General features: G+C 42.9%; 1 protein-coding gene across 1 annotated transcript in view; it reads right to left on the reverse strand.

The window, feature by feature from the left end:
• riok3 (RIO kinase 3 (yeast)) overlaps positions 1 to 26,341 on the reverse strand; it is a 47,284-nt gene that overhangs the window by 7,624 nt on the left and 13,319 nt on the right. The window contains exons 5-12 of the mRNA XM_063060654.1: positions 24,426 to 24,535; positions 23,760 to 23,903; positions 21,059 to 21,186; positions 10,510 to 10,692; positions 7,814 to 7,973; positions 7,296 to 7,376; positions 4,864 to 4,953; positions 2,402 to 2,509 (exon numbers count right to left, since the gene is read on the reverse strand). Of these exons, the coding sequence (XP_062916724.1) occupies positions 2,402 to 2,509; positions 4,864 to 4,953; positions 7,296 to 7,376; positions 7,814 to 7,973; positions 10,510 to 10,692; positions 21,059 to 21,186; positions 23,760 to 23,903; positions 24,426 to 24,535 (1,004 nt within the window). The remainder of the gene's footprint in view (positions 1 to 2,401; positions 2,510 to 4,863; positions 4,954 to 7,295; positions 7,377 to 7,813; positions 7,974 to 10,509; positions 10,693 to 21,058; positions 21,187 to 23,759; positions 23,904 to 24,425; positions 24,536 to 26,341) is intronic.

Below are 26,341 nucleotides of genomic sequence, written 5' to 3' on the forward strand. Positions count from 1 at the left end.
GGTACAGGAGCCTGAACACCCATAACCTGATGTGCATCAGTTTTAACATCTCATCCTTTCTCAGTACACAGGATTCCAGTCCCTGGGATAATCTTCAAATTAGAAACTTACACTCAGATGCAAGTGCTGATGCAAGGTTTCACTCATCACAAGATTTAAAAACAAAAAAATCCAGAAGAACTTGCACTATGAATTGGAGAGTTGCCTGTCCCATATGACCCTGTCCACTTCCCCAAAATGAGGTCTTGAGCACAAGAATTTGCGGCTCTGATATTTCACCCATATAGATGTATGTTCCTTTTTAAATAACCTTGATCACTTCAAATCTGGGATCACTCCAGATATAGTCGACCTTCTATCCCAAGTCATAATTCCTTCTTGCATTCAGATAAAACTGTTGGCAGAAGCACTAAGTGCCAGAGGGAAGATTTTCTCCCAATTTTTAAAATGACGTCTATTTTCATTACTAAATATCTGTTCTTTAACTGATAACAGTTATTCCAAAAGGAGAAGATTTAGGGAAATTTCACTAACAGGAAGATCTAGTTCCAACCAAATCATCAAGTTCGCTGATGATGCAACAGTGACTGGCCTCATCAACAACAACAACGAGATAGCATACAGAGCAGCTGGTAAATGGTGTAAGCACAACAATTTGAATCTCAACATGGACATGGACAGTCACTGAAAGCAAGCATGCAAGTACAGCAGGCAGTGAAGAAAGCTAATGGCATGCTGGCCTTCATAACAAGGGGAATTAAGTATAAGAGCAAAGAGGTCCTTCTGCAGCTATACAGGGTCCTGGTGAGACCACACCTGGAGTACTGTGTGTAGTTTTGGTCTCCAAATTTGAGGAAGGACATTCTTGCTATTGAGGGAGTGCAGCGTAGGTTCACAAGGTTAATTCCCGGGGTGGCAGGACTGTCATATGTTGAAAGATTGGAGCAACTGGGCTTGTATACTCTGGAATTTAGAAGGCTGAGAGGGGATCTTATTGAAACATATAAGATTATTAAGGGATTGGACACGCTGGAGGCAGGAAGCATGTTCCCACTGATGGGTGAGTCCAGAACCAGAGGCCACAGTTTAAGAATTAGGGGTAGGCCATTTAGAACGCAGTTGAGGAAAAACTTTTTCACCCAGAGAGTGGTGGATATATGGAATGCTCTGCCCCAGAAGGCTGTGGAGGCCAAGTCTCTGGATGCTTTCAAGAAAGAGATGGATAGAGCTCTTAAAGATAGTGGAATCAAAGGTTATGGGGATAAGGCAGGAACTGGATACTGATTGTGGATGATCAACCATGATCACAGCGAACGGCGGTGCTGGCTCGAAGGGCCGAATGGCCTACTTCTGCACCTATTGTCTAAGACCAAAGAGATGATTCTGGACTTTAAGGTGGTACAGACTGATCACTCCTCACTGTACATAATTGGCTCATTCGTGGAGAGAGGAGCACCAAGTTTCTGAGTGGGCACATCTTACCTGGTCACTCCAACATCACCCCTTTGGTCAAAAAAAGCACAGTAGCATCTTCACTTCCTGAGGAGAGTGAAGTGAGTGAAGCTCTCCCCCCGCCCCCAACCATTTTAATCATTTTTTTTTTTACAGGCGCACCATCGGAAGGGTCCTAACCAGCTGCATCACCTTCTAGTATGGGAATTGCAAGGCATCTAATCACAAGTCTCTATAAAGGATTGCAAGGACTGCTGAAAGAATCATGGAGGTCTCCATTCCATCCATTAGAGGATATTGATCAGGACCGTTGCATATGCAGGGCCCTTAGCATTGTCAATGATCCCTTCCATCCATTGAACAATTTCTGACTTCCCTACCATCAGGCAGGAGGTTCCGTAGCATGAGGCCAAGAACTGTTAGGATGGGAAACAGCCTAACAAGTTCCCCCAGGCCCTAAGACTACTGAACTCCCTGCCACCTCCCAGGTCTTATATATGACTGTCAGTAGTGTTACATTATTTTTAACTTGTATCATATATTTGTTAATTTATTTGTGGTAATATCACTTTGTGTGTTATATGTGTGAGTTATATATACTGTTTTGTCTTGTGCACCTTGGTCTGGAAGAATGTTGTTTTGTTTGGTGGGATACACACGTACAGTTGAATGACAATAAACTGAACTTGAACTTTTACAAGCACCAGAGGAGAAATAATCTTCAAGAAAAAGGGTATTTAATTTACAATAATCAAAATAGCAAGTAGCTCCCTTCTTGCCCACTCCATTGTAGTCCCATCACTGCACAGGATTATTAGGAAATGCAGTTTAAGCAGGTATAGCAAATAAGTTTACAAAGTGAGCACTTGATACAGTGACTTTACATAGAATCTGTAACACGATTAAAACATTCCAAAGAGTTAAAACCCTTTATCGTAAATGGTTATACCTCAGCAAGGAAATCCACTTCATTATCGGCAGTGATGTTCAAACCAGAGACGGCATTGAACAGATCCCGCTCACCCATCGCATCTGCAACTCCCGCCTTCTGGAAGAACTACAACAAGAACGGCAGCATGAAGGACCATGCCACATTGACAAGCCATTAGTTACACCATTAACTCTACAGCTGCTTTGGGAAAGCAGCTAGCATAATCAAAGACCCCATCAACCTCTGACATTTGCTTTTCTCCTATCTCCCATTAGGAAGACGATACAGAAGCCTGAATAGATGCATAGTACGATAAAGATGGACTGATCAGAATCTACCTTGTAATGGCTTTGCACCTTATTGTCTACTCGCACTGCACTCTCTCAGTAACTACTCTGTTATCGTTTTACCTTGTGCTACATCAATGCACTATGTAATTAATTGATCTCTATGGACAGGGACTTCACCTGAATTATCTGCTGCAGAGGTTTATTTTGGCAAAGTAGCCAACCTAAACTCATTTGGCAGAAGGGGGAGAACAGAAGCAACATACTTCAGTAGAAAGAAAGTGGACCTCGTTGCTACCGCAGCGCTCTCTCTCACTTGTTCTTTTCACCTTTCCGGCAAGATCGTTGCCAGATATTCCTCACTGTAACCTGGCTCCCTTTACACCTGTCTCAAGGTGGAGGGTGGTGGGGTTTGAAAAGCATTTGTTTTTTGCTACACGCCACAGGTCAGTGACAACAAGGAAAAAACTGAATATTTATTGATGGACTTCCTCACGTCGATATGTGATCTTCTCTTTTAAGAAGGGAGGAAGGCAAAAGAAAAGGAATTATAGGCCAGTTAGCCTAACCTCAGTGGTTGGGAGAGTGTTGGAGTCTATTATCAAGTTACTTGATAATGATACAAGTTTCAGGGTACTTGGAGATTAATGATAAAATAAGTCAAAGGCAGCATGGTTTCTGTAAAGGGAAATCTTGCCTGATAGATCTGTTAAGAGTTCTTTGAGGAAGTAGCAAGCAGAGTGGACAAAGGAGAGGCAGTGGATGTCATTTACTTGGATTTTTAGAAGGCATTTTTTAAGATGCCGCACGAGGTTGCTTAACAAGATAAAATCCTATGGCATTACAGGAAAGTTTATTTCTAGTGGGATAGAATTCAGAAGTCTGAGCGTTATGTCAAATTGCTCTAGAACCTGGGTAAGTCCACTCCCAAGTTTTGCCTGTTAGATTTGGTCTTCACCATCAAAACACACTTGTGGCTCTGTTTCCTCAAATGGCTACAGAAATTTAAAATGTTGCCAATGACCCTCACCAATTTTTAATTGATATACCACTGAAAGCATCCTGTCTGGATACATTACAGCATGGTATGGCAACTGCTCTGCCCATGACTGCAGAAAGTAGTGGACACAGCTCAGCACATCACAGGAACCAGCCTCCCCACCAGACTCTTGTTTACATTTCACGCTGCCTCAATAAATCTGTCAGCATAATCAAAGACCCTACTCACCCCAGACATTCTCACTTCTCTCCCCCCCCACCCCATTGGACAAAAAATACAAAACCCTGAAAGCATGAACCAGCAGGCTAAAGGACAACATCTATTCTGAGACAAAAGAGATTCAGCAGATGCTGGAAATCTTGAACAGTACATTCGAAACGCTAGAGGAACTCAACAGATCAAGCAGCATCTAAGAGAGAAATAAATGTTTCGGTCCAAGACCCTTCATCAGGACTAGAACGGAAGGGGGTCGGAAGCCAGAATAATAAGGTGAGGGATGTTGACCCCTTCCTTTTCAGTTCTGATGAAGGGTCTTGGCCCAAAACATCGACTGTTTATTTCCCTCCACAGATGCTGCCTGACCTGCTGAGTTCCTCCAGCATTTTGCAAGTGTTACTAGATTCCATTCCGCCATTATCAGATGATAGATATGAACTCTGGATCTCTCAGTTACTTTATCATGTCTGCTGTTTGCACCTTATTGGTCTACCAGCACTTTCTCTTTAACCATAATACAGTATTCAAGGTTATCCTGTATCCTGGGTATTTTTTAAACATTTTATACATCAGTGTACTTGTGTATAGGATCTGTCTGGTTGACATGCAAAACAAAAGCTTTTCCCTTTATCTCAGTAACAAACCAAATACAAAATTACAAGAAGCATTATTAGACCAAGAGCAGACAAGCATGGCCCCAGAATGGAGAGGTTGCAATTACCAGCTAATGCTGAACATGAAGAGAGAGAAAATGTTCATAGTGAACAGGTTTAACAGGATTAACTTGGAGCAACTGTCTCCAGCTAAGCATGTAAAAGAGAAGGGAATTAAAAGATATCACATACTACAGTGTGAACTGGGAAATGAGGAGTTGCTGGGCTGAATATCTACTAACTTTCTCAATACAGCTACACTGATACTTCGCTAGTGAACTTCGCTAGTACTCATCTATCATGGAAGAGGAACTGCTGAGTTACCTGAGAAACGTTTTTGCAATCCCTGAAGAGAAACTCGAGTCCATGAGGATGAGTGGGTTCCACGGATTGACTGACATCAATCAACCAGATCTATAAAACAAAACATAGGCAGGCTAGATCAAGTTATCCTCATGAAAGCACAACATGAATTTTTTGATGTAACAAACAACGTGCTGGAGAAACTTAGCAGGTCAGATAGCATCTCTGTGAGGGAAGAAACTGTCAAGATTCTGGTCAGTTTTATTGCTCCAGATTCTACATCTGCAATCTCTTCTGTCTCCATGAAAGCAGATCACTAGCAAGGTCAGCATTAACTGTGTGTCCTCAACTGCCCCACCTGTATTTAAAGGAGACAAGAGAGTCAAAACAATCAGACCTGCAGCAGCAAACAGACTGCTGGAGGAACTTGGGTGGAGGGTCAAGCAGGACGGTGGGCAGAGGAACGGTTCTCATTGTGGGTCCAGAGAACAGTCTTGAGCCATTACAAAGGCAGTGGGTATGGATTCACATGCAGGAGGACAGACCAACTATGGATGGCAGGTCACACTCACCGAAGATTAGGATGGGTCCTATGATAATCCAGTAGTTTTGCAGTTAACATCAACACTTTTCATTCTAAATTTTATTTATTTACTTCGTTAAATTTCCCACCTGCTAGGATGGAAGTCAAACTCACTTCTGGATGAAAACCCTGTAACCAAATCATATTCTCTAATAATAACCCTTATCATTGCATTTCAACATTATTCACTGCTTGCTTGAAAACTTCCAAGTTCCTTGGTGTAAACATTACTAATAGTCTGTCCTAGTTCAACCACTTTTATGTTACAGCTGTGAAAGCACACCAACACCTCTATGTCCTCAGAAGGTTAAGGAAATTCACATGTCCCTCAAGACCTCCACCAATTTTTATTGATACACTATAGAAAACGTCCTATCTAGATGCATAACAGCTTGGTATGGCAATTGCTTTAGCATGACAGCAAGAAAATATTAAAACAGTAACAGAATGCAGTGTTACCAAGAAAGTGCAGTGCAGCTTGACAATAAGGTACGAGGGCCATGATGTAAGTGTGGACACAGTTCAGCACATCATGGAAACCAACCTCCCCTCCATGGACTATCTACACTCAGTAAAGCAGTCAACACAATCAAGTACTCCTCAAAGACATTCTCTCTTCTGGAAGAAGGCACAAAATCCTACAAGTATATACCACCAGGGTCTATCTTCTGTTCTTCTATCTTCTATCTTCAGCTTCTATCCCACTGTTATAAAACTATTGAATGGTCCTCAAGTACAATAAGATGGACTCTTGACCTCACAATCTATCTCATCATGAACCTTGCACTTTATTGTTTACCTGTACTGCACTTTCTCTGTAATTGTACACTTTATGCTGCATGGTTATTGTTTTAACCTATGTTAAAATCTATGTTTTAACTTCAATGTACTGATGCAGTGAGTGGATGGCATGCAAAACCGTCTTGCACTATACCTTGGTAAACATGACAATAATAAAACTACTAACAAAGTGGCCTCTCTTCCACTGGGGACTGATCACAGGTTAGGGCTGCAATGCAGAACATCTCCCGTATTGGAGACCCTGAACTTCTGCCACCACTACTGATCCTCTGTCTTCAGGTCCTCCAGTCTTACAACTAAGTGCAGCATCCTTCCAACTCAACTTCATGTAAGGATTCTGCAGTTCCCTATGCACCCATCATGTCCATCCTTACTGTCTTTCACATTCATCTATTTTGAGAAATTGGTTTATTATTGTCACATATAACGAGGTACTATTAAAAACTGTTTTGCTTTATTTCTTACACAGATCAATTAATTACAATAGTGCAATGGTGTATTACGAGGTAAAACAATAATGGAGTGCAGAACAAAGTGCTACAATTATAGAGAAAGTGCAGTGCAGGTAATCAATAAGGCGAAAGGCTATAAGGTACATTATGAGGATAAGAGTCCACCTTATCATATTAGAGGACAATTCAACAGTCTTATAACAGTGGACTAGAAGCTGGCCTTGAGCCTGGTGATATGAGCTTTCAGGCTTTTTTTTTTAAACTTTGTTTCCACTCTTCTAGACACTTCTTCCCTCTCTCTCTACCTGCTTGAAACCTGTTTCAGCTGATTATTTTCCAGATCAAAAGAAGTTATCAGCTTGCAATTTCTGTAAGCTGTAATAACACCTGTAATTATAGAAAAGTGACAACACATTGACATTCTTCTCCCCAAAATGCATCTGATTTGGTTGAAATTTGCAGAGTTTAATTTATTTAAATCAAGTTCCCAATAAACCAGCTCTCACCACTTAACTGACAGTAAAACCTCAGATCTTCCTTGCACACCAGACACAAGGTGCTGGTCAGCACAGTCCTGGTGAGCCTGTATCCACAGACTCCAAGACACATATGCTTACCTTCCCCATGTGCCACAACATGTTGTAGGCGCTCAGGTCAGCATGGACCAGGTTGCATTCGGTGTACAGCTGTTGCATTATCTGTAAAACAAGGCAGCCCGTTAGACCGCAGCACTCTTTCCAACAACAGAATAAGTTGAACTCAAAAATCCCCTTGAAACCTTCAGGACCACAGAGGCATTATTAATTCTCTTGGATTATGTTTGAGGAAGTCCCCAGAAATACATTACAGCAGAGTATTTTCATATCCATAAGACACAGGAGCAGAATTAGGCCATTTGGCCAGTCAAGTCTGCTCCACCATTTAATCGTGGCCAATTTATTTTCCCTCTCAACCCCATTCTCCTGCCTTCTCCCCATAACTTTGACACCTTTAAGTACCTATCAACTTTACTTTAAATATACCCAATGACTTGGCCTCTGCAACAGTCAGTGGCAATGAATTGCATAGATTCACCACCCTCTAGCTAAAGAATATCGTTGCGAATAGAGCTTGTACAGAAAGAACAGAAGCTTACATGCAAGACCTGGTGGTAGGCTCGCTTCAAGTCTTCATTGTTAAGCTGAATATCCTTCAGTTTGGGAGCTGCCATGTGATCCTGGCCGATGAATGACATCACCAGAATGTGCTTCTTGAGAAGAACCACCTCTGGACAGGGAATCCCAACTTTATGCATCCTGCAGAGAGAAATCAGGCATCAAATTGTACAACTTGCATTTACATGGAGAGGCAGAAAGGGTTTATTAGCCACAGATCTACAATTCAGTCCCAGGACTGACCTTTCAGCCCAGCCCCACTTTCCTTCACAAACCCGATATCCCTTGACTGCTCATTAACCGCAATCAAGTGGTCTTGGATTTTCTGTTGGTATTGTGCTTTCAGGCTTTCACATCTTCCCATTGGACAGAATATACAAAAGCCTAAAGCATATACCACCAGGGTCAAGGACAGCTTTTATCCCACTGTTTTTTAAGACTATTGAACAGTCCCTTAGTATGAAATGACGGACTCTTGACGTCACAATACACTTCGTTATGGCCTGGCACATCATCGTCTGTCTGCACTACACTTTCTCCGTAACTGTAACAGTCCAGTTCTGCATTCCGTCATGGTTTTCCCTCATTCTACCTCGCTGCACTGATGTGATCAATTGATCTGCATGAAGGCAGCAAAATTTTTCACTGCACCTTGGTATATGTGACAATAATAAACCAATTTCCCAATATACTTTAACAACTGAGTTTCCACAGCCCTTTGGGTAGGGAAATCTAAATCCACTACCCTCTGGTTACAACCATCACCTCCAGTATCTCCACAGCCATCTTGAGATGCAGGTTACCAGGTCTGGGGACTTGCTTTTAGTTCCATTAACTTTTCCGATGGTGATGAAGATTTCTTTCAGCTCCTCATTCAATTTCGACCTGTTTGCCACTTGTATCGTGTCCTTTGTAAATACATTTCCTTCTCGTATCACAGGTATCACCGTAGCGTAGCAGCTAGTGTAAAGCTTTACAGCATTAGCAGTAGGGGTTCATTTCCCACTGCTGACCCATACATACTCAAGTTAACATTGTAGCATCTTTACATGATCCACCAAAAGGCTGATTTTACCATGTGCTTGCCCAGCAAAGCCAGAAGAAATACAGGGTAAACCAGACTGCTGTATAGTTTGAACATCCTCAAACTTATTGGGTCCCCATCAGGGGGAAGGGGATTCACAGATGAGAAAGCATGGCAAGATTTTGATAATGTTGAGGTAATCTGGATAGAAAATTCACAATACTTCATAGATCAAAGTATTCAGTACAGGAGTTGGGATGTTATGTTTAAGTTGTATAAGACTTCAGTGAGGCCTAATCTGGAGTATTGTGTGCAGTTTTGGTCACCTACAGCAAATATGTAAATACAATTGAAAGAGCACAGTGAAAATTTACAAGGATGTTACTGGGACTGGAGAACCTGAGTTGTATGGAAAGATTGGCTAGGTTAGAACTTTATTCACTGGAAAGCAGAAGATTGAGCAGTGATTTGATAAAGGTATACAAAATTATGAGGGGTTATCGATAGGGTAAAAGCAAGCAGGCTTTCTCCACTGAGGTTGGGTGAGAGGTCATGGCTTAAGAGTGAAAGGTGAAAAGTTTCAGGGTAACATGAGGGGAAACCTCTTCACTCAGAGGGTCATGAGAGTGTGGAATGAGCTGCCAGTGCAAGTGGTGCATAAGAGCTCAATTTCAACACTTAAGAGAAGTTTGGATAAGTATATGGATAGTAGGGATATGGCAGGCTACAATCTTGGTGCAGGTCATTGGGAGTAGGCAGCTTAAATGGTTTCGGCATAAGACCATAAGATATAGGAGCAGAATTAGGCCATTTGACCTATCAAGTCTGCTCCACCATTTCATCATGGTCCAAGGATGGGAGGAGAGGTATGGTGCAGGTTGATGGAACTAGGCAGTTTAAATGATTCAGCATGAACGGGACGGGCCAACGGGCCTGTTTCTGTGCTGTAGTTTTCTGTGACTCAACGACCAAAACTTAAAACTTAATTAAGAATGCAGTGAGACAGTTGTGCAGGCCACAGTAAGCCCTGGGACTACCCCCAGCACCTTGAAATAAGTGCCCCCAGTTACAGGATGGAACAGACTTTATCAAATGAGTATGCAGAGGCTTTCATTCAAATCACTGAGCGCTAGTAGAGTCATTAAAGCCACCATATCCACTCAGACACAGTAGCAGCGCCAACAATCTGCATTCAATTCTGACTGTGGCTGCAACGAATTTGTATGTTTTCCTTGTAACCATATTGGTTTCCTTTGGGTGCTCCAGTTTCCTTCCACATATAGCGTGGCAAGGGTTAGTAAGTTGTAGGCATGGTATGTTGGCACTGGAAGCATGGCAACACTTGTGGGCTGCTCCCACTGTCTATGGAGTTTGCACATTCACCCTAACATCACGGGGGTTTCCTTCGGTTTCCTGCCACATCCCAAAGACGTGCAGATCAGCAGGTTGATTATCCAGTACAGTTGAGTGGTGGAATCCGGACCACTGGCCTAATGTAGGCATTTACTGCACAGAAAAAGCCATTCAACCCACTGACCATTATGCCCATCTTTCTATCCCACTGCATTAATTCTCTCTCTACTCCCTGATCATTCATGGCCTACCAAGATGCTTCAAGCGCTGTCACTGTGAAACGACACCCAACTTTTGTACCTGGTCAAGTTGTGCATTTCCTTCTCTGCCCACATGCGGATGATCTTACGAGGATTCAGCTTGCTGAAGCGGTCTTTGAACCTGTAATCATCCTTGATGTATTTGTCTCGATTTTTGAATTCATTGAGAGTGGTCTTAAAAACTTTGATGGCACACTCTGTGGGAACCATTTGGTCACCCAGGCTGTGAAGGGAGAAACCAACAAGTAGTGATGAATTTTAGAAAATATTGACTTCAGCGTTAAATAAAAACATACATTACTGGCATATCCTTCCCTGCCATCATGGGTATATACAAATGGCATTCCCTCAAGAAACACAGAAAACCTACAGCACAATACAGGCCCTTCGGTCCACAATGTTGTACTGAACAAGTCCTTACCTTAGAAATACCTAGGCTTACCCATAGCCCTCTATTTTTCTAAGCTCCATGTACATATGCAGGAGTTTCTTAAAAGAACCTATCAATCCCGTCTCCACCGCTGCCGCCAGCAGCCCATTCCATGCACTCACCATTCTCTGCGTAAAAAAACTTACCTCAACATCTCCTCTGTACCTTCTTCCAAGCACCTTGAAACTATGCCCTCTCGTGCTAGCCATTTCAGCCCTGGGAAAAAGCCTCTGACTATCCACATGATCAATGCCTCTCATCATCTTGTACACCTCTATCAGATCAGCCCTCTTCTCCTTGGAGTGACGGAGGATAAGTCCGAGTTTACTCAACCTATTCTCATGAGGTATGCTCCCCAATCCAGGCAACATCCTTGTAAATCTCCTCTGCACCCTTTCAATGGTTTCCACATCCTTCCTGTAGTGAGGCGACCAGAATTGAGCATAGTACTCCAAGTGGGATCTGACCAGGGTCCTATATAGCTGCAACATTACCTCTCAGCTCTTAAACTCAATCCCATAGTTGATGAAGGCCAATGCACCATATGTCTTCTTAACCACAGAGTCAACCTGCGTAGCAGCTTTGAGTGTCCTATGGACTCGGACCCCAAGATCCCTCTCCTCCACACCGCTAAGAGTCTTAGCGTTAATGCTATATTCTGCCATCATATTTGACCTACCAAAATGAATCAGCTCACACTTATCTGGGTTGAACTCCATCTGCCATTTCTCAGCCCAGTTTTGCATCCTATCAATGTCCCGCTGTAATCTCTGACAGATCCTCCACACTATCCACAACACCCCCAACCTTTGTGTCATCAGCAAATTTACTAACCCACCCTTCCACTTCCTCATCCTGGTCATTTATAAAAATCATGAAGAGTAGGGGTCCCAGAACAGATCCCTGAGGCACACCACTGGTCACTGACCTCCATGCAGAATATGACCCATTTACAACCATTCTTTGCCTTCTGTGGGCAAGCCAGTTCTGGATCCACAAAGCAATGTCCCCTTGGATTACCAGGCATCCTTAATTTCTAAATAAGCCTTGCATGGAGTAGCTTATTAAATGCCTTGCTGAAATCCATATACACTACATCTACGGCTCTACCTTCATCAATGTGTTTAGTCATATCCTCAAAAAATTTAATCAGGCTCATAAGGCAGTGGTCCCCACCACCGGGCCGCAGACTGGTACTGGGCTGCAAAGCATGTGCTACCAGGCCGCGAGGAAACAATATAATTTGGCAATATGAAATGATATGAGTCAGCTGCACCTTTCCTCATTCCCTGTCACGCACTGTTGAACTTGAACACACCCTGTCCCCCAACCCCCTCCACCCCCCGTCGGCCGGTCCGCAAGAACATTGTCAATATTAAACCCGTCCGCTGTGCAAAAAAGGTTGGGGACCCCTGTTGTAAGGCACGACCTGCCTCTGACAAAGCCATGCTGACTATTCCTAATCATATTATGGCTCTCCAAATGTTCGTAAATCCTGCCTCTCAGGATCTTCTCCATCAACTTACCAACCACTGAAGTAAGACTCACTGGTCTATAATTTCCTGGGCTATCTCTACTCCCATTTTTGAATAAGGGAACAACATCCACAACCCGCTAATCCTCCGGAACCTCTCCCGTTCTCATTCATGATGCAAAGATCATCACCAGAGGCTCAGCAATCTCCTCCCTCACCTCCCACAGTAGCCTGGGGTATATCCCATCCAGTCCCAGTGACTTACCCAACTTGTTACTTTCCAAAAGCTCCAGCACATCCTCTTCCTTAATATCGACATGCTCAAACTTTTCAGTCCACTGTAAGTCATCCCTACAATTGCCAAGATCATTTTCCATAGTGAATGGTCCTATTCTCTCAGATCTTATCCTCTTGCTCGTAACCTACTTGTAGAATGCCTTGGGGTTTTCCTTAATCCTGTCCACCAAGGCCTTCTCATGGCCCCTTCTGGCTCTCCTCATTTCATTTTTGAGCTCCTTCCTCCTAGCCTTATAATCTTCTAGCTCTCTATCATTACCTAGGTTTTTGAACCTTTCATAAACTCTTCTTTTCTTCTTGACTAGATTTACAACAGCCTTTGTACACCATGGTTCCTGTACCCTACCATCCTTACCGTCTCATTGGAACGTACCTATGCAGAAGGCCACGCAAATATCCCCTGAACATTTGCCACATTTCTTCCATACGTTTCACTGAGAACACCTGTTTCCAATTTGCGCTTCCAAGTTCCTGTCTGATAGCCTCATATTTCCCTTTACTCCAATTAAACGTTTCCCTAACTTGTCTGTTCTGATGCCTCTCCAATGCTATGGTAAAGGACATAGAATTGTGATCACTATCTCCAAAATGCTCTCCCACTGAGAGACCTGACACCTGACCAGGTTCATTTCCCAATACCAAATCAAGTACTGCCTCTCCTCTTGTCGGCTTATCTACATATTGTGTCAAGAAACTTACTTGAACACACCTAACAAACTCCACCCCATCTAAACCCCTCACTCTAGGGAGATGCCAATCAATATTTGGGAAATTAAAATCTCCCACCACGACAACCCTGTTATTATTACACCTTTGCAGAATCTGTCTCCCTATCTGCTCCTCGATGTCCCTGTTACTATTGGGTGGTCTATAAAAAATACCCAGTAGAGCTACTGACCCCTTCCTATTCCTAACTTCCACCCACAGAGACTGCATAGACAACCCCTCCATAACTTCCTCCTTTTCTGCAGCCGTGACACTATCCCTGATCAACAGTGCCACACCCCCACCTCTTTTGCCTCCCGCCCGGTCCTTTCTGAAACATCTAAAGCCTGGCACTTGAAGAAGCCATTCCTGCCCCTGCACCATCCAAGTAACTAAAAAGGCAATACGCGGAGAAAAAATGAGGTACAAAGGTAAACTAGCCAAGAATATAAAGGAAGATAGTAAAAGTTTCTTTAGGTATGTGAAAAGGAAAAAAATAGTTAAGACCAAAATTGGGCCCTTGAAGACAGAAGCGGGTGAATTTATTATGGGGAACAAGGAAATGGCAGATGAGTTGAACAGGTACTTTGGATCTGTCTTCACTAGGGAAGACACAAACAATCTCCCAGATGTAATAGTGGCCAAAGGACCTAGGGTAATGGATGAACTGAAGGAAATTTATATTAGGTAGGAAATGGTGTTGGATAGGCTGCTGGGTCTGAAGGCTGGTAAGTCCCCGGGACCTGACCGTCTGCATCCCAGGGTACTTAAGGAGGTGGCTTTAGAAATCATGGACGCATTGGTAATCATTTTCCAATGTTCTATAGATTCAGGATCGGTTCCTGTGGATTGGAGGGTGGCTAATGTTGTCCCTCTCTTCAAGAAGGGAGGAACAGAGAAAACAGGGAATTATAGACCGGTTAGCCTGACGTCGGTGGTGGGAAAGATGCTGGAGTCAATTATAAAAGATGAAATTACGACACATCTGGATAGTAGTAACAGGATTGGTCCGAGTCAGCAGGCATTTACGAAGGGGAAGTCGTGCTTGACTAACCTTCTGGAATTTTTTGAGGATGTAACTATGAAAATGGACAAGGGAGAGCCAGTGGATGTAGTGTACCTGGACTTTCAGAAAGCCTTTGATAAAGTCCCACATAGGAGATTAGTGGGCAAAATTAGGGCACATGGTATTGGGGGCAGAGTACTGACATGGATTGAAAATTGGCTGGCTGACAGAAAACAAAGAGTAGCGATTAACGGGTCCCCTTCGGAATGGCAGGTGGGGACCAGTGGGGTACCATAGGGTTCAGTGCTGGGACCGCAGCTATTTACAATATATATTAATGATTTAGATGAGGGAATTAATAGTAACATTAGCAAATTTGCCGATGACACAAAGCTGGGAGGCAGTGTGAAATGTGAGGAGGATGTTATGAGAATGCAGGGTGACTTGGACAGGCTGGGTGAGTGGGCAGATGCAGTTTAATGTGGATAAATGTGAGGTTATCCACTTTGGTGGTAAGAGCAGGAAGGCAGATTATTATCTAAATGGAGTCAAGTTAGGAAAAGGGGAAGCACAACGAGATCTAGGTGTTCTTGTACATCAGTCACTGAAAGCAAGCATGCAAGTACAGCGGGCAGTGAAGAAAGCTAATGGCATGCTGGCCTTCAAAACAAGGGGAATTGAGTATAAGAGCAAAGAGGTCCTTCTGCAGCTGTACAGGGCCCTGGTGAGACCATACCTGGGGTACTGTGTGCAGTTTTGGTCTCCAAATTTGAGGAAGGACATTCTTGCTATTGAGGGAGTGCAGCATAGGTTCACAAGGTTAATTCCCGGGATGGCGGGACTGTCATATGTCGAAAGATTGGAGCGACTGGGCTTGTATACTCTGGAATTTAGAAGGCTGAGAGGGGATCTTATTGAAACATATAAGATTATTAAGGGATTGGACACGCTGGAGGCAGGAAGCATATTCCCGCTGATGGATGAGTCCAGAACCAGAGGCCACAGTTTAAGAATTAGGGGTAGGCCATTTAGGACGGAGTTGAGGAAAAACTTTTTCACCCAGAGAGTGGTGGATATATGGAATGCTCTGCCCCAGAAGGCTGTGGAGGCCAAGTCTCTGGATGCTTTCAAAAAAGAGATGGATAGAGCTCTTAAAGATAGCGGAATCAAAGGTTATGGGGATAAGGCAAGAACTGGATACTGATTGTGGACGATCAGCCATGATCACAGTGAATGGTGGTGCTGGCTCAAAGGGCCGAATGGCCTCCTACACCTATTGTCTATTGTCTCTGTCATGGCCACAACATCATAGCTCCAGGTGCAGATCCATGCTCTAAGCTCATCCACTTTGTTCATAATACTCCTTGCATTAAAATAGACACAACTCAAACCATCGGTCTGAGCGCATCCCTTCTCGTCACCTGCCTATCCTCCCTTTTGCACGGTCTCCAAGCTTTCTCTATTTGTGAGCCAACCTCCCTTTCCTCCGTCACTTCAGTTGGGTTCCCACCCCACAGCAATTCTAGTTTAAACTCTCCCCAATAGCCTTATTAAACCTTCCCTGCCAGGATATTGGTCCCCCTGGGATTCAAGTGCAACCCGTCCTTTTTGTACAGGTCACACCTGCCCCAAAAGAAGTCCCAATGATCCAGAAATCTGAATCCCTGTCCCCTGCTCCAATCCCTCAGCCACACATTTATCCCCCAACTCATTCTCTTCCTATACTCACTGTCACGTGGCACAGTGACACAAAGGCAACATCTATCAAAGTTCCTCACAATGGGGCTATGCCATCTTCTTGCAACTACCATCCACAGCAGGTAAAGTTTGAAGACGAACACCAAGTTCAACAACAGCTACTTCCCTTCAACCATTTAGTTCTTGAACCAACTCACAAAAAACCATATTACTAAAGCTTAACAACACTATGAGACTTCAGTCCTTGTACTAAATAATCATAGAACACTACAGCACAGAAACATGCCCTTTGGCCCATCCAATCTATGCCAAACCATTAATCTGCCTAGTCCCATCAACCTGCACCCAGACCATAGCCCTCCATAACCCACCCATCCATGCACCTATCCAAATTTGTTAAATGTTGAAATTGAGCCCAGATCCACCACTTGCACTGCCAGCTTATTCCACACTTTCACCACCCTGAGTGCAGAAGCTCCTCCTCATATTACCCTTAAACATTTTACCTTTCACCCTTAACCCATGATCTCTAGTTCCAGTCTCATCCAACCTCAGTGAAAAAAGCCTCTTGCATTTACCCGAACTATACCACTCCTAATTTTGTATACCTCTATAAAATCACCCCTCAATATCTACATTTATGGGAATAAACTTCTAACCTAGAACTAGGTCCTGAAGTCCTGGAACATCCTTGTAAATTTTTTTTGTACTCTTTCAATCTTACTTACATATTTCTTAAAGGTAGGTGACCAAAACTGGGCATGATACTCCAAATTAGGCCTCACCAATATCTTAAACAATTTATACGCTGTGTCATCTATCTGACACAGTGGTGTCAAGAAAACAACCTCTCCCTCAATGTCGCAAAAACAAACCAGCTGGTTGTGGATTACAGGAGAAAAGGAGACGGGCTAACCCCTATTGACATAAATGGATCTGGGATTGAGAGGGTAAACAGCTTTAAGTTCCCCGGCATCCACATCACCAAGGACCTCACGTGGTCTGTAACACCAGCTGTGTGGTGAAAAAGGCACAACAATGCGTCTTTCACCTCAGATGGTTGAGGAAGTTTAGTATAGGCCCCAAATCCTCAGAACTTTCTACAGGGACACAATTGAGAGCATCCTCACTGGTTGCATCACTGCCTGGTATGGGAACCGTACCTCCCTTAATTGCAGGATTCTGCAGAGAGTGGTGCGTCTGTAGTTGTGAACTTCCCATGATATTTACAAGGACAGGTGTGAAAAAATGGCCCGAAGGATAATTGGGGACCCCAACCACCCCAACCACAATCTATTCTAGCTGCCACCATCCTGGAAACGGTACTGCAGCACAAAAGCCAGGACCAACAGGCTCCGGGCCAGCTTCTTCCACCAGGCCATCAGACTGATTAACTCACACTGATTTGAGTGTATTTCTTTCTTACACTGACTGTTCTATTTATTATAAATTATAATATTATTTTGATTGCACATTTCGACGGAGACGTAACATAATGCTTCTTACTCCTCATGTATGTGAAGGATGTAAGAAATAGTCAATTCAATTTCTATACAAATTCCCAACTTCTGTACTCAATACCTTGATTTATGAAGGCCATTGTGCCAAAAGGCTCTATTAATGATCCTATCTACCTGTGATGCAATGTACAAGGAATTATGGATCTCTATTCCTAGATCCCTCTGTTCTACTGCACTCCTCAGTGCCCGACCATTCACTGTGTAAGACCCACCCTGGTTGGTCCTCCTAAAGTGTAATGCTTCACACTTGTCTCCATTAAATTCCATCTCCCATTTTTCAGCCCATTTCACCAGCTGGTCTAGATCCTGCCACAAATTTTAATAGACTTCCTCACAGACCACTACACCCCCAATCTTGGTATCATCTGCTAATCTGCTGATCCAGTTTATATTATCCAGAATGTTGATATAGATGACAAACAAAAATGGACCCAGCACTGATCACTGCAACACTCTGCTAGTCACAGGCCTCCAGTCAGACAGGCAACCATCTACTACCACTCTCTGGCTTCTTCCACAAAGCTAACATCTAATCCAATTTACTACCTCATCTTGAATGCCAACCAAATGGACCTTCTTAACCAACCACCAAAACATGAGGAAACAACACACACAGCACCTCTGCCCAAAACATTGATTGCTTACTCTTTTGCATAGATACTGCCTGGCCTGCTGAGTTCCTCTTGTGTGTGTTGCTCACCAACCTCCCATGCAGGACCTTGTCAAAAGCCTTGCTAAAGTCCACAGAGACAACATCCACTTGCTTGCCTTCAACAACTTACCTGCAAACTTCCTTGAAAAACTATAAGATTAGTTAGACAACACACACAAAATCATGCAGATTATCTGTAATCAGTCCCTGTCTATCCAAATACTGATATATCTGGTCCCTTAGAATTCCTTCCAATAACTTTCCCACTACTGATGTCAAGCTCACCGGCCTATAATTTCTTGGCTTATTCTTAGAGCTTTTCTTAAACAGTGGAATGGCATTAGCTATTCTCCAATCCTCCTGCACCTCACCTGTGATTAAGGATATTTTAAATATCTCTGCTAGAGAATCCAAGATGGTGGTGCATTCAGACGCAGTAACCACTTTGTCTCAAACGTCACTTGACTTGACTAGGCCCCCTGTGGTTTCAGCACTAGCCTCCCACAGGGTATGATGGGATATATTGTCAAGCCTGGGGATTTATCCACCCTCAATTTGCTCAAGACAGCAAACACCTCCTCCTCTGTAATCAGTATAGGGTTTATGACCTCGCTCCTGTTTTGCCTCACATCTGCCACCCAGTGCCCACCCCGAGAAAATACAGATGCAAAAAATCCATTTAAGATCTCCACCCCTTTTGGCTCCACATATAGATTACCACTCTGATCTTCCAGAGGACCAATTTTGTCCCTTGCTATCCTTCTGCTCTTAGTATATCTGTAAAAGCCCTTAGGATTCTCCGTCACCTTGTCTGCGAGAGAATGTCTTCTTTTAGCCCTCCTCATTTCCTTCTTACATGTCTTCAAGTACCTAATTTCATCCTGCCTGCTTATATCTGCTATGCACCTCCTTTTTCTTATCCAGGGCCTAAATCTCTCTCGAAAATTGAGGTTCCACAAGCTTGTTATGCTTTCCTTTTATTCTGATAGGAACATACAAACTCTTTTGAAGCCCTCCCACTTACCAAGTAAATCTTTGCCAGAAAACAACCTGCACCAATCCACATTTGCCAGATCCTTGCTGAAAAGTACTCTAATTTAGAATCTCGGACCTATCCTTTTCCATAATTATTTTGAAACTATGATCACTAGATACAAAGTGTTCCCCTACACAGAGTTCTGTCACCTGCCCTGTGTTATTCCCTAATAGGAGATCTAAGATCGCTCTCTCTCTTGTTGGGACTTCTATGTATTGATTCAGGAAACTTTCCTGAACACATTTAACAAACTATCTCCCATCCAGCCCTTTTATTAGATGGGAGTCCCAGTAAATATGTGGAAATTTAAAATCACCTGTCACAACCTTATGTTCCTTGCAACAGTCTGCAATCGCTCTACAAATTTGCTCTACTAAATCCTGCAGACTGTTGGGTGGTTTATAATATAATCCCATTAACGTGGTTATACCTCTTTTTCCATAGTCTACCCATAAAGCCTTACTAGATGAGCTCTCCAGTCTGTCCTGAGTACTGCCAAGACATTTTTCCTGACGAGTAATGCCACTCCTCCCCCTTTAATCCCTCCTACCCTATCACATGTAAAATAACAGTACCCTGGAACTCTGAGCTGCCAGTCCTGCCTCTCCTGCAACTAACAGCTACAATGTCATAATTTGATGTGCTGATCTATGTCCTAGGCTCACTTGCCTTTCCTACAATACACCTTAAATTCAAATATACGCAGCTCAGGACATTAGTCCCACCACCCTCAACCTTTCAATTCCTGACTTTACATGTCGGCTTAACAATATCTTTCTCCACAACCACTCCACTACTTGTTTTGGAGCTCCGGTTTTCATTCCCCTCAAATGGACTTTTTATTCAACTTGTGTTCTTTCTTATAATTATTGTTTATTATTTTCTTATGAACACTGCTTTTATAATGCTATGGGCCTCTGACACTGCCCCTGCGCAGTATCAATTTTTCATTGCATCTGTGCAGACATGCACTTGTACAAATACTGCACCGTCTATGTACATGCACATGACTGGATGTTATGTACTTATACATACTGTCCAGTAATCCCCTTCTGAATGTATCTGCACCATCTCAAATCATTGTTCCTTCATGCATTTACCTCTTATTTGATGCCTCTTCATCCATCAAATTACTGTCTATTTCTTTCACCTTGTGTGTTTAACCAGCTTCCTCTTAACCACAGTTTGCTTAAACAGCCTCGCCTCTTCCCTAACTGGTGCTGCATTTTCTTTTGCTTTCCTCCTCTACTTTTCCTTATTACCAACCTGCCTTAGTCACCCAAATCCACCTGTTCCCTGCCCACCACCATTCATGTCTCTTTGGTCCAGCTATTACCTACTGGTCTGTCTCACCTCTCCCCCTCTCTATACAAAGCTATCTCCCCTAAAGACCCTTACAATGAGTCTTGACCCAAAGTGACTATTCCTTCTCCCAAACTCACCTCCACCCCCACCCAGAAGCTAAGTTCCTTTTTGTTGCATCTGTCCTATTTACCTCCAGCTTTCCTTGTACTCTCCATAGAAAGAGAATGAAGGATCTCAACCTGAAACACCAATTATCCATTTCCCTATACAGATGCTTCCTGACCTCCAGCAGTTCATTTGCTCCTAAGGGAAATTCCCCTCAATTCCTCATTAGATTAATTCTGATTTGGCCTCCCCCAGATGCAGATGCCTACATTCAGCCTAACCCTCAGCCATCACATCTTAAGAGGTACATTTTGTTCAGATTTTCCCAACATGCTGGTTTATTCTACAGACTAGTGCATACCTTCCCCCATTAGCATGGAAAACCACAGACTCTTTGCCTGTGCTGATGCAGCCATTGATGCTTTCCAGAACCCCGGAATTCACCATCTTAAACAGCAGCAGACGGGTTTTCGAATCCATAGCTTGATCCTGAATTAGCAGTAAAGCACGACATGAAGTAAACAAAGACATGACTTCAAAATAAGCTTTCAGACTCAGAATTATTCATCATAAGTACATTGAACTATATCATTTGCGTTAACAACCAACACACCCAAGAATGTGTTGGGTCAGTCTGCAAGTGTCGTCACACATTCCGACGCTAACAAAGCATGCCCACAATGTTTACTATAACAACACTAGCAACAACAACAGCAAAACAAGCCCCTTTCCCAACCTCCAACTCATATACAGACAGGCATCTGACCTTTAATTGCAATGTATACGTCTTTAGCCCATACTTGTACATTCCAATTAAAAGTCAATCAAAGGTTAACCTTAATCAGAATATATTACTGACTTGTATGTCATGAAATTTGCTTTGCGGCACTAGTACAATGGAAAGACACAAATCATCCAATAAAAAGGAATAATGAGGATGTGTTAATGATCAGTTGAGAACTGAAAAGCAGAAGGAAAGACGACCCTTGATGGTAGTAACAGGAGGACATACTAATGACTCAGCAAGCTGCAGAACTGAAAACTTTAATACGAAAACAAAGTTTTGGAAGCACTCCACAGGTCAGGCCATATCTGGGGAAAGAGGAGCAGAGTCAATGTTTCAGGTCAAAGATCCTTTGTCTGAACGTATTATTTAGTTCTGATAAAGGGTCCTTCACCTATCATGTTGACTCTGTCTCTTATCACAGTTGCCACCTGACCTGCTGAATGTTTCTAGCACTTACAGTTTTTATTTCAAATTTCCAAAATCTACTGTTTGATGTTGATGTTAATACTTTAAGGACCATATTGTATGGATTCACATGGTCACTAAATCTTTGTGGTCCCCATGGTCCTCCCACAGGGCACAGACAACCATCAGCAGCAATCTGCCACCACCCAGTGGCTGCCCTGAAGATATTGTGACTGCTTGTTCTATCAGAAAAGCCACATAGAGTCATACAGCATGGAAACGAGCCCTTCAGCCCAGCTGGTCCAGGCTGACAGAACCGACTATCTGAGCTAGTTCCATCTGGCCAAACTTATTTTTTTAAACTGTCTAAATGTCTTTCAATAATAGGAGACTCAGGGATCAGAGGCAAAGGCTCAGAATAAAAGGACATCGCTTCAGAAGAGATGAAGAGGAATTTCTTTAGCAAGAGGGTGGTGAATCTGTGGAATTATTTGCCACAGATGACTGTAGGGGCCAGTCACTATATTTTAAGCAGAGGTTGATAGATTCTCCATTAATAAAGGCAAAATTAATGGGAGGAAGGTAGAAGTGGACTGAGATGGAAAATAAATCAGCTATGATTGAATGGCAGAGCAGGCTTAACAGGCCGAATGGCCTAATTCTGCTCCTATGTCTTATGGTCTTTTAAACATTATACACACACACACACAGTACTGTGCAAAACTCTCGGCCACCCCAGATTTTTATATAAATTTTATTTTGGATGTTTAGTTTGTTTTCTGCACGAGTATGTCAATAGAAAAGAGCTAGTTTTAGATTTCCAAGCATTCATTTTCCAAACATTAAACGTTACAGAAAAATTTTTGTTTCTGGAAAGAAAGTAACAAGTAATGGACCACTTTTCAAGTAAAAACTTGATTATTTTGTAGGTTTACAGCCCCGTGCATGGTTAAACAAACATAACAAACAGGTGATATAATGAATTGAATGAACTGAACTGATTAACCTAAATAGAAACAGGTGTAGAAGTAATCAAAGTGAATGAAGATCAATCAAACTAAAAGGTGATGGTGTGGCAGATGTGACTGCTAACCTTCAAGACATCAATGCTCACACCATGGCAAGAGTGAGCATAGCAAAAAGACACAGCTCCCAAGCAGAAATTTCACAGAAGACAGGAGCTTCAAGATGTGCTGTCCAAGACCTTCTGAAGAAGCATGAAGAAATGTGCATGGTTCAGGACCAGAAATGCAGTGGTCTGCCACAGAAACTGAGTCCAGCAGATGAGAGATACATCAAACTGGCGTCCCTTCTGTATCGAAGTCCAGTACTGCTATCAGCTCTGAATTTACAGAAACCACTGGAACCTAAATACACCCCTCTACAGCCTGGAGAAGTCTTGTCAGAAGTGGTCTTCATGGAAGAATTGCTGCCGAAAAGCCATTTTTTCAAAGTGGAAACAAAGCCAAGAGATTCACCTATACACAAAACACAAGGACTGGGTTGCTGGACAATGGCAACAAGTGCTCTGGACTGATGAGTCAAAGTTTGAAATTTTTTGGCTGAAACAGGAGCCAGAAAAAGAGTTAAGAGTCACAATGACAGAGGAGTTTTTTTTTGGAAAGGAGTTGTTGCAATCAGAAATGTGTTGCCTGAAAATGCAGTGGAATCAGATTCCAGAGGTGCTTTTAAAAGGGAACAGAAAGAATTCTTGGAGTAAACTGCAGGGCTACAGGGAAAGAATAGGGGAGTGGGACTAGTGGGATTGTTCGGAGAAGGAGCCAGTGAAAAAAGGGGCTGAGTGGCCTTGTACACTGCAAAAGTCTACAACAAACACCAGTCATACTGAATCATTTACAGCCAGACATACAGAAGTGGAGTGCTCTTTCTTTTCGTGGATCTTGGCACTACGGCGCTGTTCTGAATACGAATGCTGCTTCAGAGCATTGAAAACGCGGTTAGAGAGTTTCAAGTCCATCCCAATTCCATCGCCAACCTGGAACTCTGGAGCAAACTGAAAGGGAAAACGTTTTCGATCATTACATGCACTCAATGTCAGTGCAATATTGCAGTCTTGCTCTATAGTTTATCAAACAGAAACATTCTTCTACAAAACTATCCCAGGATTCCAGCTGCTGAACCTTGTGTGACTAGCTTTTATATTGGTTCTTTATAGTCTACATGTCACGCTTAATGTCAATATTTTATTTACTTAGAGTCACAGTAAAGTAACAGACCCTTGTGGTCCAACAAGCCTGCACAATCCAATGTGACGAATTGATCTACTAATCACAGAGTCTCTGGAACGTGGGAGGAAACCCATGTGGTCATGGGGAGAACGTATAAACTACTGAAAGTCAGTGTCTGGAATTGAACCTCAATCGCTGCCATGTTCCCCCAGTTTATCTCTTGGTTATCACACGCGCCATAAGAAATGTGCAAATCAATGATTACATCAACCAAGACCTTATCCTTCCCCACCCAAATGTCATATTCATCAGACATAAAACTTCAGCAAAAGAATGTACATGCTTACATTTTCCATTCGAGCTGTATTCCTCCTGCCACAAGTCACCTCGTCGTGTTTGGTGGTAATCTCTTTCCCCTTTCCTGCAAATCCTCGCCTCGGATTTGTTGAAGGTTTATCTACCAATGTAAGAAAAATGTTTGAGGAGTTCTGTCTCATAATCACTTTACGTAAAACTTTTACAGCACAGTCTAGAGTTAGGTATGGCCCTTGTGACTATAGGGATCAGGGGGTATGGAGGGAAGGCTGGTGCAGGGTTCTGAGTTGGATGATCAGCCATGATCATACTGAATGGCGGTGCAGGCTCGAAGGGCTGAATGGCCTACTCTTGCACCTATTTTCTATGTTTCTATGTTTACTGCTCCTGGTCTACATCAATGGTATTCTGGTTCAGAGGATTGAGGGCTCCAACTTTCTAGGTGTGAACATCACCAATATCCAGTCCAGGGCCAATCACACTGATGTCACAGTCAAGACAGCTTATCAACCCCTTATCAATACTTACTCAGGATGCTAAAGAACTTCAGCATGTCCCTGTTGACTCTCAACAATCTTTTACCAATGCAACATAGAAAGCATTCTGTCTGGAATGCTAATAGCTTGGTAAGACATCTGCTCTGCCTGAGACCACAAGAAAATGCAGAGAGTTGTGGACATGGCTAAGCACATCAGAGGAACCAGCCTCCCCTCTACAGACTCAGCTAGCATAATCAAAGATCCCACCCACTCTGGACATCTTTCTTTCCTTCACACTAGGCATGTACAAGAAGTTCGAAAGCACATATCAGCAGGCTCGAGGACAGCTTCTATCTTATTTTTATCAGACTCTTGTACAATAAAATGGACTCTTAGCCTCACAATCATTATGATCTTGCACTTTATCATTTACCTGCACTGCACTTTTCGGTCAACTTTTACACTTTATTCTGAATTGTTATTGTTAACCTTATTCCAGCTCAATATACTGTTTAATGATCTGAACTGTAGCTTTCCAGTGTATCTTGGTACGTGCGACAACAATAAACCAATACCAAACAAACTCTTCAGCCCACTGGTCCATATTGACCAAGATACCTCCCGTACTTCTAAACCTTCTTTATCCATGTACTTGGTCCAACTATTTTTTAGATGCTGTTAATACATCTGATTCAATCACTTCTTCTGGCGGTTCATTCCATATGGTGACCACCCCTCTGGGCAAATGTTACCCCTCAGATTCCTATTAAAACTTTCCTGCTCATCATAAACCTGTGCCTTTTAATTCTCAGTTCCCCAACCATGGGGAAGAAAAACAGTACGTATTCACTCTATCTTTGTCCCGCTAATGATTTTATACATTTCTATAACATTATTTCTCAGTTCCCTATACTGTGGGGAAAAAAAACTGTGTACATCCCTGCAACCTCTCCAACACAATCATATGTTTCTGGATATACGGAGACTAGAACTGCACACATATAGATGAATGTCCGGTGGAGGCCGTTCTGACTGGTTGTACCACTGCTTGGTATGGATGTTCCAATGCACAGGATCCAAGAGGCAGACACAGCCATTACCATCATAAGCACAATAGTTCAATTTAGTATCAGAGAATGTATACGATATACAACCTGAAATTCTTGTTCTTCGCAGACATCCACAAAAACAGAAGAGTATCCCAAAGTATGAGTGACAGTAAAAAAGTTAGAACCCCAAAGCCCCCATGCTTCATTCCTCCCACACACAAGCAGCAAAACGTCAACCCTCCACCTCCCCCACTTACTTCAGAAAAAAGCATCAGCACCCTCCACCCATCAAGCAAACAATAGCAAAGCCCCCACGACCATGATCAACAAAACTAATCGTGCACCCGACATACACAGGCTCTCTCTTTCCCTAAAAGGGGCAGAGGTGTCAGACAATGAAGGCAGACGAAAATGACAAAA

This window comes from Mobula hypostoma, chromosome 1 (assembly GCF_963921235.1).
Source record: "Mobula hypostoma chromosome 1, sMobHyp1.1, whole genome shotgun sequence".
Lineage (NCBI taxonomy): Eukaryota > Metazoa > Chordata > Chondrichthyes > Myliobatiformes > Myliobatidae > Mobula > Mobula hypostoma.